Source organism: Lycium barbarum, chromosome 1 (genome assembly GCF_019175385.1).
Source record: "Lycium barbarum isolate Lr01 chromosome 1, ASM1917538v2, whole genome shotgun sequence".
NCBI classification, from domain to species: Eukaryota; Viridiplantae; Streptophyta; class Magnoliopsida; order Solanales; family Solanaceae; genus Lycium; species Lycium barbarum.
The window spans coordinates 107,148,813-107,163,017 of NC_083337.1; the positions used below are offsets into that span (position 1 = coordinate 107,148,813).

At 39.3% G+C, this 14,205-nt stretch overlaps 1 protein-coding gene across 1 annotated transcript; it reads left to right on the top strand.

The window, feature by feature from the left end:
- The first annotated feature begins 5,293 nt into the window (after nucleotides 1–5,293).
- Nucleotides 5,294–6,271, top strand: LOC132613407 (uncharacterized). The gene is made up of 3 exons (XM_060327423.1): nucleotides 5,294–5,586; nucleotides 5,668–5,941; nucleotides 6,026–6,271. Exons 1-3 carry the CDS (start codon nucleotides 5,294–5,296, stop codon nucleotides 6,269–6,271), a joined length of 813 nt encoding a protein of 270 aa, XP_060183406.1.
- Nucleotides 6,272–14,205: the final 7,934 nt, after the last annotated feature.

Below are 14,205 nucleotides of genomic sequence, written 5' to 3' on the forward strand. Positions count from 1 at the left end.
TTAAATTTAAAACCTAAATTCAAATAAAAATTTTCTGTTATAGAAATAAAATAAAATAATTAATTCATCATTCGGCCTGACCCAAGCCCCAAGTCCAAGTCCAAGTAGTTATATATATATATATATTTGCACTATCAAATATATGATAATATTCTTAATCAAAAGAAAAAAGTAGACAAGGACTTAAAGGGACCAATCAATGGCCTTTAGCCATCGATGTGGGATCACCCACTTTCCCTATATAACCAACTATTCAACACTCACTACCTACACCAGGCGTGGTGCATTAAAGACGAGGATGACAATGTATTGGTGGAAGAGACACACATTAAAAGAAGATTACAGATGCATTTCCATAAACTCTTAAATGAAGAGGGTGACATGAATATTCTGTTCGGTGATTTAGATCACTCGAGATCCGTTGATGTTTCAGTATTATTGGTGTATTAAGTTTGAGGATGTTGAGGGGGAAATCAATAAGATGAGAGGGGGAAGAGTGATGGGGCCGGATGTGATTCTTGTGGAATTCTGAAAAAAAACCCACACAATGTAAGCTATGGGTGGTTAACTGAATTGTTTAACATCATTTTAGAACGGCTAAAATGCCCAAAGAGTGGAGGTGGAGTATAATGACCCTATTGTACAAGAACAAGGGCGATATTCAAAACTGTAACAACTATAAGGGTATCAAACTACTAAACCACACTATGAAGATTTGGGAGAGGGTGGTCGAGATGAGGATGAAAAAGAATGTGTCTATTTTTTAGAACTAATTTAGATTCATGAAGGGGCGATCGACAGCAGAATTCATTCATCTTATAAGGAGATTATGGAGCAGTATAAGGAGAGCAAAAGAGGCATATTGATGGTATTCATTAACCTAGAAAAGGCATACGACAAATTATCAAGGTAGATTTTATGGAGATACTTAGAGTCTAGAGGTGTATCTGTGGCATACATTAGAGTGATCAAGGACATGTACAATGGAGCCAAGACCCGAGTGAAGATGGTGAAAGGAAACTCAAAAACACTCTAGTTCAGATCGGGGGTTGCACCATGAATAAGCTCTTAGCCCTTTTCTATTTGTTTTGTTGATGGATGAATTAACAGAGCATATTCAAGAGGATGTACCATGGTGTATGTTATTTGCAAATGACATAGTATTATTCGACGAGTCAAGCAACAGAGTTAACGATCCACTGGAGGTTTGGAGACAAACCCTAGAGTCTAAGGGCTTCAGATTGAGCAAGACTAAATGGAGTACATGGAGTGCAAGTTCAGTGACACGTCATATGAGGTGGATGGGGAAGTGAGGATGGACATACAATTGTCATCCCCGAAAGAGGAATTTTCAAGTACCATGGGTCTATAATCCAAGGAAATGGAAAGATCGGCAAGGATGTTTCACATCATACTGGAGCAAGTGGATGAATTGTAGGCTCATATTCGGTGTTTTGTTCGATAAGAATGTGCCGTCAAAACTTAAGGTAAGTTCTACTGAGTGGTGGTTAGACTGGCTATATTGTAGGGAGTTGAGTGTAGGTTAGTCAAGAACTCCCATGTTCAGAAGATAAAGGTAGCAGAAATGAGGATGCTTTGATGGATGTGTGGGCATACTAGAAGTGGCAAGATTAGAAACTGATATGATCCCAATTGGCACAAGTCCCTCAAGACCTTTCACACGTAGCTAAGCAAAGGAGCTCCAATTACTCCAAGCCATGTTTATGAGAAGAGGAGCGTTGGAAGAGCTTGAGGAGAAGAATTCAAGAGTCTATAACATTTGAGAGATAGCTTAGGAAGACAATGAAGAGGTTACGACACAAAGTGGCTAGGAGCACAAATATAGGCTAAAGGGTCTAAATCTTGGCTAAGAATCCAAATCAAGGTTAAGATTGAAAATGGAGGCCATAATTGCAAGTAAAGGGACATTGGATGCAAATGAAGGCCTATGTTGGGTAATTTTGCAAAGAGCCACTTTAGGGCCTTTGATGGAAGAGTCTTAGTATAAATATGACACTTAGCCTTCATTTCATCCTTAGCTTGAATATTGATGAAAAACTCATTTTGAGAGATTGTTTAGTTTTCTTAATATAGATTGTTTGGTTGCTTCTAAGTGTGATTTCTTAGTTGCTAATTGAATTACATTTCCATTGGGTTTACATAGGATTGCTCATTTTTGGATTCAAATTAGAGTCTTCCTTGAAATTCCAATAGCTTAGGTTCATTGATTGAGTTCAAATTAGGAGAATTTAGGTTTGATATACCTAGGTTTGCCTATAGGATTCATTATCAATTGGGTCTAGTTCCTATCCTTCTAATCCTCTCACCCCCAATTCTCATCTAACCTTTTATTTTCCCTTTTGTTGTTTTTGAATTTCTTAGAGTTTCAATTAAGTTTCTATCATTTGGTATCAGAGCATAGGCTAAGAGATTGTCTCTAATCCTAGGCTCAAAAATTTGAAAATCCCATAAAAAATTGAAAATTGTTTTGGTGGTTTGATTTGAACGTTTCTGAGGTTGGATTTTAGTTTATCAAGGTGGAAAACATCTAGTTATGAAGTTTGAAGTGTTTTGGTTGAGATTTGAAGATTCCACCATTGAAAGTTCATCCAAGCTTGAAGAACTCAAACATGAGTTTAGTGATTGAGAAGCAATTGAGGCAAATTGGATATTGGGCTTTGTTCTCCAAGTGATAAGGAGCTTAGATCTGAAAGTTGGGGCAAAGACGAGCTGAATTGGCCCTAGATTGCATTTGGGTGTTCTTAAGAACATTCATATCTTCATATTGGAGAAGAAGACAAAAAAGAAAGGTTGAATCCAAAAAATTTCCAAGTACAAGTGAAAAGTTGTTTGTTGGGCTCAAAAGGGTAAGTACTACGTCGTGTGAGCCTAGAAACATCACCAGATCCAAGAAATTTGGTCCAAATTTCGAGAAAAATGAGTTTAACACAAAATTCACTGAAGCCATTATACGATCCCACGTACGGACCGTATAAATTTTACGGTTCGTAAAATTGGAGGCCACAAAAGTTGCATTCTGTTCGTGATTTACGGTGGGAAAATACGGACCGTAAAAATTTCACAGCCCGTAAATTTTGGTCCATAAATTTGGGTACCAAATTTTGAGCTTATGTTCTTCATTTACGGTTCAACTTATGGTCCGTCAATATTATACGGACCGTATAATACACAATTCCAACCGTAGAATTTGAGGTACATTTTCAAGTCCAATTTTCATTTCATCTCAATTCATTTCTGAAAACAAATTTGAGCCTTGATTGTTAAGTGATTGTGTCTCTATTCCTTAGGTAGGGAACAAAAAAAAAGTATAGAATTTTTAAGATTTTTGTTATTTCAAATTGATGCATTGGATCAATTGAGGCTTCAAGACCCTGTTTTCAAGTTACCACCTACCCGGGCCAAAATTTTTATTTATTTCCTGATTTTAGCATTCCATTTTCTTGTGTGTCTCAACTAGTAGCCATTTAGTAGTTGTTTCTACTTGTGTCTACTAGTTCTTGTGTCCGCATTTCTTTCGTGCTAATTTCTTTCAAGCTTTTCTTCATTTTATTTTGTTGAAACTTTATAGACTCTCGTCTGTTTGCTTTGAGTCGTCCTTCATTCAGTTGAACAAGAATCCATTCTACCATAAAAGATAAGCAACCGTGTGAACTTGATTGGTCAAGCGATTCATCAACAACTTCGAAATAGAACGGGAGTGTGGTAAGGATTGAGAGTTCCATACGAGTGACGTGAGGCTTTTGCTACTAACATCGTTTGCTAGTTTTGCAGGTTATAATGTCTAATCAAGGAGATCGTACTTAAGAAGTAGAGGACCCAAACACCTTGAACATGATTCTTAAGCAATTGACGGAGTTGGCATCGAAGGTAATGGTGATAGAAGGGAGGATAGGGAGTTTGGAGAGTTCAAGTAGAGTGGGCACTCCTCGTTTTCATGTTGAAAGAGATTTGGGTAAGAATATGGAGACTACCCCGACTCTTACACTCGGGAAAGCACATGCCTTGTGCTATCCCCCGAACACCTTTTCACCTCCCAAAAGGGTTCCGCAACGCCAACCACCTACCTTCCAAAACACTAATCAAAAAACTTATCCCCAAGTCTACCAAACCAATCAAAACGAGCAAATGCCATAAAGAACCCCACAAAATACCATACCACAAGCACCTCCCCAAACCAACAACAAGATCCCTACTAAAACCAATATCAAGACCCATTGATGACGTGGAGTATAAGAGATGCAACAAGAAAGGTGGTGGGATGAGAATTGTCATGGGGGAAGACGTAGAGAGACGAATAACCGGGGTAGAAGAAGGCAAGGTGGATTTTCTAGGTTCCAAGGTCGTAGACCAAGGGAGATGGCAAGGCAATGAAGCCCATAGAGAGAATGACCGGAATTTGAATACCATTAAGGTCACACTTCCTAAGTGCATGGGGAGTAGTGATCCGGAGAAATTTCTTGAATGGAAGTTTCAAAGTGAGAGGATATTCCTCACCAACAATGTGTCGGAGGCTTTGAAGACAAGGTATGCCCTCACTCAATTTGAGGGACACGCATCAACTTGGTGGGAATCCAAGAAGCTAGAAAGGGCTCAACAACATATCTTTGAGCTTCCTATGTGGAATGACTTGATTGAGCTCATGGAGATGAGGTACTTGCCTCCTACCTACTCTCAAGAAGTCCTTAACAAGGTATATATGTTGAAGCAAGGCTCTAAGAGTGTTGAGGAGTACTTTAATGAATTTGAAAATTTGAGGATGAAGTCCAAAATAGAAGAACATTTGAACTAAACTCTCATAAGATTTGTGGCTAAACTAAATCAGGAGATCTCCAAACCCATAAGGCTACAAACTTATAGGAGTCTAGAGGAAGCATTTCATGATGCTTCCAAGGTTGAAGCAGATTTGAAGGAAGAGAGAGCTTACAAGGCAAGGAACACCACATCTTAAACATGGAACAAAGGTGAAGATAAGTGGAAAAGTTCCACTTGGGAGAAGCCCAAGACCACCACTCAAGCACCTCAAACCAAATTTGACTACAAGGCTAAAAGAGGTAGCAATGCCAAACCTAACTACCCTCGTCCATCTACCATTCAATGTTTCAAATGTCAAGGTAGAGGACACATTGCAAGTGAATGCCCCAATAGATGATCAATTATGGTTCTATGTGATGGGTACCGAACCGATGAGGAAGATAAGGGCGGGGTTTGTAGTGATAATGAGGGAGAAAAGAGTGAGCATGAGGGTGAATCCTAAGATGATGTTGAAGAAATGATGGAAGAGAGATTGAACTTTGTCGTTATATCTAGGAGAGCCATGGGTGCATTAGCTAGAGGGGAGAGTGATCAAAAGGAGAATCTATTTCATGCTAGATGCAAAATATTGGACAAGGTGTGTTCGTTGATTATTTATGGTGGAAGTTGTACCAATGCGGTGAGCCAATTCTTGGTTGAAAGTATGAAATTCCCCACAAGAAAACATACTAGTCCTTACAAACTTCAATGGTTGAATGAGTGTGGTGAAATAAGGGTAACCAAGCAAGCTATTATTAAATTTAGCATTGGAAGGTATCAAGATGAGATCTTGTGTGATGTGGTACCTATGCAAGCTTGTCACTTTTTGCTTGGGAGGCCTTAGCAATTTGATAGGGATGCCCAACATAATGGGAGGTCCAACAAGTATTCATTTGTGTTCGAGGGTAGAAAGTACACTCTTGCCCCATTGACACACTATCAAGTGAGTGAAGATTGTCGAATCATGAAGGAACTCCAGGAGAGGGTTAAAAAGGAGGAAATAGAGAAGCGTGATAAGGGATCCTTGGTGGCTATTGGTGGAGAAGGATCATCTCAAGATGGATCCAAGAGGTGTATGTTGGCCAAACCAATTAATTGTTTGAAAGGAATTGATGAAAGGCACTTTATGGTGTGCCTTGTAAACAAAGAACTTCTTTTGCATACTAACCAAACTACTAGCACTTTGCATAGTAGTGTGTCTTCTCTTTTGCAGGAATATGACGAGCTATTTCTAGAGGAAATTACCAATGGATTACCTCCATTGAGGGGTATTGAACATCAAATTGACTTTGTGCTGGGTTCACAAATTCCCAACAAATCGGCTTATAGGACCAATCCGGAAGAAACAAAAGAATTGCAAAGGCAAGTTGAGGAGATTCTTGAAACGGGTCTAGTGAAGAAGTGTCTTAGCCCATGCGCCGTTCTGGTGATTCTTGTTCCAAATAAAGATGGAACTTAGAGGATGTGCATTGATTGTAGAGATGTCAACAAAATCACGGTAAAGTATCGCCATCCCATTCCTAGGCTTGATGATATGTTGAATTAGCTTTGTGGGTCAAGTGTGTTTTCAAAATTTGATCTTAGAAGTGGCTATCACCAAATTCGAATGAGCCCCGGTGATGAGTGGAAAATGGCCTTCAAAACCAATTTTGGCCTCTATGAGTGGCTTGTTATGCCATTCGGCCTAACCAATGCACTTAGCACATTTATGAGATTGATGAACCATGTCTTGAAACCCTCTATCAATAAGTTTGTGGTTGCTATTTTGATGATATTCTTGTGTATAGCAAATCAATTGAGGAGCATGTAGGCCATTTGAGGCAAGTATTTGATGTATTGTTGCATGAGAGGTTGTTTCCTAATCTCAAGAAATGTTCTTTTGTGCTGATAAAGTGGTGTTCTTGGGTTTTGTGGTGAGTGCAAATGGTGTGGAGGTTGATGATGAAAAGGTGGAGTCTATTAGAACTTGGACAACTCCTAAAAATGCAACCGATGTGAGAAATTTCCATGAGTTGGCAAGTTTCTATAGGAGGTTTGTACAGGGGTTTAGTACAATTGCCTCTCCCTTGACCGAATTGATAAAAAAACGTTCCTTTTGTTTGGGGAGATAAGCAAGAGAAGGCATTCCAAGAATCAAAGTCCATGTTGAGTTCGTCACCATTGTTGTAATTACCCAATTTTGAGAAAACTTTTGAAGTTGAGTGTGATGCGTTCGAGGTTGGCATAGGTGGGGTATTGATGCAAGAAGGCAAGCCATTGGCTTACTTTAGTGAAAAGCTAAAAGGGGCGTCATTGAACTACTCTACTTATGACAAGAAGTTGTATGCACTTGTGAGGGTATTGACCCATTGGCAACATTATTTGTGGCACAAGAAATTTTTGATTTATTCAGATCATGAATCCTTGAAGCATTTGAAGAGCCAATCAAAACTCAACAAGACACATGCGAAATGGGTGGAACTTATTGAAGCTTTCCCTTATGTGATCCATTACAAGAAGGGTAAAGAAAATGTGGTGGCGGATGCCTTGTCTAGAAGGTATGTCTTGCTAAACACCATGACTTCTAGAATGATGGGTTTTGAAAGACTTAAGGGATTCTATTCTCAATATCCCGATTTCAAAGAAATTTGTGAAGAGTTGACTCAAGGGAAGAGGGTTGACCGGTTCCAACTAGTTGATGGGTTCTTGTTCAAGGATGGCAAGGTGTGTGTTCCTATGAGCTCTTGGAGAGAGTTGTTTGTGAAAGAAGCCCATAGTGGTGGTATGATAGGACACTTTGGAGTGTCCAAGGCACTTGACATTCTACATGAACAATTCTATTGGCCCAAGATGAGGCATGATGTGGAAAAGCTTTGTGGATAATGCTTGGAGTGCAAACAAGCCAAATCAAAGGCTTGGCATCAAGGTATGTATACTCCCCTTCCCACTCCTATTGGTCCTTAGATTGATATTTCTATGGATTTCATTTTGGGTCTTCCAAGAACCAAAAGGGGTCATGATAGCATCTTTGTTGTTAGATAGGTTCTCAAAAATTTCTCATTTTATACCATGCCATAAATGTGATGATGTATCTCATGTAGCATCTTTGTTTGTGAATCATGTGCTTAAATTGCACGGGGTTCCCCGCGCTATTGTTAGTGATAGGGATTCCAAGTTTCTTAGTCATTTTTGGAAGAGTCTTTGGGGTACATTTGGTACCAAGCTTATGTTCTCTACATCTTGCCACCCTCAAACGGATGGTCAAACCAAAGTAGTGAATAGGACTCTAAGGAGCATGCTTAGGTGTATGATTAGAGGAAAACCCACTTCATAGGAAGACCGTTTGCCTTTGATTGAGTTTGCTTATAATAGTCTCTCTGTTCCTCTATTGGCATGATCCCATTTGAAGTGTGTTATGATTTTAATCCTTTCATTCTTTTAAACTTAACCCCTTTGTCTAGTGATGTTGTTGTGAGTTAAGATGCCAAGCAAAGGGCGATCGAAATGGTAAAAATCCATGCCAAGGTAAAGGAAAGCATTGACAAGATCAACACCAAAATGGCCAAGAGACAAAACCATGGGAGGAAGAAAGTGGACTTCCAACCTGATGATTGGGTTTGGATCAATTCCTGAAAGAGAGGTTTCCCCAGTTGAGGAAAGGAAAGTTGAATTCAAGAGGAGATGGACCATTCAAAGTCCTTGAGAAGATCAATGACAATGCCTCCAAGATTGACTTACCAAGTGAGTATAATGTCCATAATGTTTTCAATGTAAGTAATCTTTCTTCTTGTGTTGTAAGTATGCCTTTAGATTCAAGGACGAATCTTCTCCAAGAAGGGGAGGATGATATGATCCCAGTTGGCACAAGTCCCTCAAGACCTTCCACACGTAGCCAAGCAAAAGAGCTCCAAGTACTGCAAGCCATGTTCATGAGAAGAGGAGTATTGGAAGAGCTTGAGGAAAGGAATTCAAGAGTCTACAACATTTGGGAGATAGCTTGGGAAGACCATGAAGAGGTCGCGACATAAAGTGGCTAGGAGCGCAAATATGGGGTAAAGGGTGCAAATCTTGGCTAAGAATCCAAGGGGTTTGACGGGCCCCGACCATAGGGCGGGAACCACCTGACTTAACAACTACTTTCAATATCATATACCGTGATTCAAAGAACACATGCACGCAGAAAAGGCCCAACATAGAAATATCTAGTAATCCAACATCTCCATACATATGCGAACCGGCAAGGTCGCTACAACACCACGAGCATTATACGCCGGCAGGGCTAACAAGAAAGTATCACAGGCCAAAACAAGGCCAACATGACCATATACAATACTTACATACCCCACTATGTCTACCAGCCTCTAAGAGTGTACATATAAACATGTATTACACTAGCAGAAGGTACCAAAAGATAGCAAGTCCGGAGTAGTGTCACTTGCTGACACCACTGAGCTGGAAAATCCTATTGCGGTCGCTCCTCAATAACCCTGTCAGAGCCTGCAGGACGAAATGCAGCGTCTCGTGCAATGGGACGTCAGTACGGATAAAAGTACTGAGTATGTACGGCTGGAATCAATAACATAAGTAGGATGGAAATATAGAGAGAGTATAGGTAACCTTTCAGCTGAGAACATACGATATGCAATGCATGAACCTTAAACATTATATATATATATATATATATATATATATGTCATATCATATAAGTGTTAGTGCTGCGGAACGTGCAGCCCAATCCATATATGTTAGTGCCAAGAAACGTACGACCCGATCCATATATATATCACATGTTAGTGCCGAGGAACGTACGACCCGATCCATAAATATAATATTTTAGTGCTGAGGAACGTACGACCCAATCCATAATTATCATATGTTATTGTCGAGGAACGTACGGCTCGATCCATAAGTATAATAGGTTATATATGCATAATGTAAATAGTGTGCATGAAAGCTCATATGAAATCTACATCTTTATCGGAGTGACATAAGGTCGGTAACCTCCGATTTATATTATGGGATTCGTGTCGAATCCAAAGAAATAACTTAACGATGATAAACATGATAATGTACCAAGAATCAATCAAATAACTAAGACATTAAGAGTTAAGCCACATGACATAGGAATGGAGTAATTTTATTATGGAACGCTCATATTCATGCTCTAGTTGGATTCGTGCCAAGGAAACAGAGAGAAACGAACACCTTACATACCTTATTTGCCAAGCTACCACTCAAGGAATCCTTTACTTCGGTGCCTGCCTTTCACCCAAACCTATATATAACGAGAAATACATCTTTAATCATACTCTCCCATCAACTTATTCGTACTAGTTATCGAAAACTAATTTGGGTTATGAAAATTTGGGCAACATTTCCCCTATATTCTTTACTTCCTGCAAATACCAAAACAACTCCCAAACAATAGCAACAATATCAACAACAATACCATCAAGATTCTACAAGATAAATATGTACAATTCCATCCAAAACTTTCTTCAACTTCAATCCACAAACCAACAATACCAACACCACAATTTATATCTCTTATTCTTGTAAATATTCCTAAATCAATACTAATAAAAGAAGATTCATACCTTACTCCCACTAGAACCGCTATACCTTCAATATTCACCTTGAACTCCAGCTAAGATTCACCACAATACAATTTTATAACCGCAACTATATGTTGTCCGAACCTGAATCCAGAGATTAAACTTGATTTGGGCTAAAATTTGGTGCATGGAAGTTGAGAGAAATTTCCAGAAGATTTGAGAGAGTTTTGGGGAATTTGGAATGAAAAATGAGGGGTGAGCCCCTTTTTATAACGTTCCAGATTCTGCCTCAACCGACCTAAAAATTACTCAGCACGAATCCCTGTCTCCTCTGTGTGTTCGCACCACCCACAGGGTTGTTCGTGTAGAGCTAATCCCTGCTCTGGCAGCCTGTCTTAAAATGCTCATAATTCTCTATTCCGGTGTCAGATCGATACACGGTTTGTTGCGTTGGAAACTAGACTTCCCGAACTTCAATTTAGGATTTTATTTTACTTCAAAACTTCTCGTATACCATAAGATATTCCTTCCTCAAGTAGGGCCAAAATTACCCCTCCTATTTCCTCCAAAATCCAACAGACTTAATTTCCTTGATTCACTTGCCCTCCAATCCTTCTGTAACTTATTATGTAAACTTAAACCCTTATAAGCATAAGGTAAGCGCATCTAATCTCATGTATCCTTGGGGGTAACTCCAATGTCCATACTTACAACCGCCAACACCATACGAATTTCCACATACAAAACTACGAGGTGTAACATTAAGATTACAAATAGAGGCCATAATTGCAAGTAAATGGACATTGGATGCAAATGAAGGCCCATGTTGGGTAATTTTGCAAAGAGCCACTTTAGGGAATTTATTGTAAGAGTCTTAGTATAAATATGATACTTAGCCTTCATTTCATCCTTAGCTTGAATATTGATGATAAACTCATTTTGAGAGATTGTTTAGTTTTCTTAATATAGATTGTTTGGTTGCTTCTAAGTGTGATTTCTTAGTTGCTAATTGAATTGCCACTGGGTTTACATAGGATTGCTTATTTGTGGATTCAAATTAGAGTCTTCCTATGAAATTCAAATAGCTTAGGTTCATTGATTGAGTTCAAATTAGGAGGATTTAGGTTTGATATACCTAGGTTTACCTATAGGATTCATTATCAATTGTGTCTAGTTCCTATCCTTCTAATCCTCGCACCCCCAATTCTCATCTATCCTTTTATTTTCCCTTTTGTTGTTTTTGAATTTCTTAGAGTTTCAATTAGGTTTGTATCATTTGGTATCAGAGCATAGGCTAAGAGATTGTTCCTCAAATTTCTAATCCTAGGCTTAAAAATTTGGAAATCCCCAAAAAATTGAAAAATACAAAAAAATACATAATAACATAGGAAGAGTCTTCGAGCAGCGAACGTCCTCATGCTCACCCTGAAAGACTCGAGTCAGCAATCCTCGAATATCAACCACGAGGAGTAGAGGTCGAGCCTACATTGTACTTTGCATTCATATAAAAATACAGCAAGTGCAGGTCAGTACAAACAACAAGTACTGGTAGGTATCATAGGCCGAATAAGACTAGCTAACATATATAAAGACAACAAAGCAAGATAAACACATAAACCAACAAGTACAAGTCAACACGAATCCATATCCACAGATCAAGTCATCACCTATATTATAACATCTAAACCCAACTGTGCCAAGTCTTAGTATAATCAGTCTGAAGCAGTACATCACAATCATCTCATAACAAGTCATCACCTATGTTATAGCAGCTAAGCCCAAGTGTGCCAAGTCTCAGCTAATCAATCCGAACAAGTATATCCCGATAATCTCACGACACATCACCATAAACAAGAAAGTACAATGCAATACAATAATGTATGTATGATGAATGCAATGCATATGCACCTTTGTACAGCATGTCCTAGACGGAATAACTCCACGTCTCTGTGATCATGACCCATGGGGGACCCGCAAAGTCTGTGTACCACTCCTTTCGAAAAATGACCTCGGATCACGAGCACTCTCTCGATCCCGACAAGAAACCTCGGGCATCGTCACTCATTTGTTTCCGGCAAGAAACCTCGGGCAACATACACTCATCTCTCTTTTATGCTCTCCGGTAAAGACCTCGGAAGCTACACTCTCTCACTTGTCATCATCAGTACCATAATCATGCATATATCAATGTATCATGGAAATGAGTATGAATACGATGCAATACAATATCAACAAGTAATTCAATCCCAAACAGTACCACACAGGGCATAAAAGTACTATCAATAATAAGGCTACACCATAAGCCACAATGAATCACAATCTCATCTTAATACCGATCAAGTAAAGTACTGTAATATCATAGTCATGATATATTACTAGTCACAATTACCTAATGTCTCAACGTGGCAATGAGATAATAAGTAAATAGAACAAGATAAGTAAATCAACACAACGGGGTGGCTAGCCTCTAAATCGTACAACAAGGCCCAACCTAAGACAATATCCAGCCCAATTTCACACCCGAGGGTTTACATGCATTCTCCGACAATATAATCTAAACATACGCTTCGCTAATCAAAGTCTCACCGTAATATAAACCATAACCTACCTGGAGAGCCGAACAACAAAGTCTCCAAAATCAAACCTTAGTCTTCCCCTTCCTTTCAGCCTCGAGATAATGGAAGTCTAAACATATTCGAATCATGAAATTAGAATCAAGAAGAACATTATTCAAACCTTACTTCTATTCAAGACCCAAATTCTCAACCTATAGAATAGGGTTTATGAACTAGAAAGATGGAATAATGAATCTATAGGTCTCAATATGAAATTAATATTCTAGGTGATCAATTCTCATCAATTATAAGCTAGGAGAACTAACAAATCACTTAAATTCGGATTCTAGGAAAAACCCCCAAATTTGGGTATGAACCCTAACTTCCAATCTCATAAATTAACCACTAATTAGGAAGGAATCATGCAATAATAGATTCTAACCATCAATTCCATGCTTGATGAAGCTAACCCCATCAATAAATCAAGATTTAATAGCCTAAAATAAAGAACCCATTAAACCCTCTTTTAATCCTCAAGCTCTTAATGAAACTGGCATGATAATGGATTCCTAAGGTGGTAATGTAATCATGGAATGGAAAGAAAAGTAAAGGGACTTACCACAATGATTTTCCCCCAAGAATTGCCTTGAAATGCTCCCAATGGCTCAGTTTTCGGAATGGTAAAGAATGAGGAACTTAGGTCTTTTAACACTTATTTAATGAATCTAACTGCCCGACACTACTTCCGTGCACACTCCACTGCTTTGGTGGTGCCGCTTCAACGGTCCCCTGAATGCTGCAGTGATCCTGCCCAATTCACACTTGGACGCTACAACAGCAGGGTAACCGCTAAAGTGGTACTAGTGTCGCCATAATGGGCACCAGACACCAGAATCCCCCAAGTTTTCACGATCTCAACCCGAAATCCTGACTATCACCCGAGGCCATCTGCTCACATACCATATATGCAGACATACTTAAAAACACGCTACAAACGCGCTCGTGGCCTCGAAATTCCCAACGGAGGCCTCACTGACCGAGTCAACCCCCGATAACTCAAATCCAACTTCTCAACCCAAGTCCCATAATGCACTTGAGTTCCTTGGGAACCAAACCGAATATACGCACAAGTTCTAAAAGACCATCCGGACCTCTCGGAATCGACGGATTTCCGAAAAAGGTCTGTTTATCCACAAGTCAACTTTGAGTCAACTCTTTTTCGCTTTAGGCCCAAATTTCCCCAAAAGTCACCCAAATCATATCCAAATACCTCGGGAAGCGTGTCACGGTCTCCTCGGGTCAAA

Excerpts from the sequence above, each read along its gene's own strand:
- LOC132613407 (XM_060327423.1), top strand. The coding sequence starts at position 5,294 with ATGGAAGAGAGATTGAACTTTGTCGTTATATCTAGGAGAGCCATGGGT. Across the intron at positions 5,587-5,667 it reads ATTAAATTTAGCATTGGAAG|GGATGCCCAACATAATGGGA; the intron begins GTATCAAGATGA and ends GCAATTTGATAG. Across the intron at positions 5,942-6,025 it reads TTGATGAAAGGCACTTTATG|GAATATGACGAGCTATTTCT; the intron begins GTGTGCCTTGTA and ends TCTCTTTTGCAG.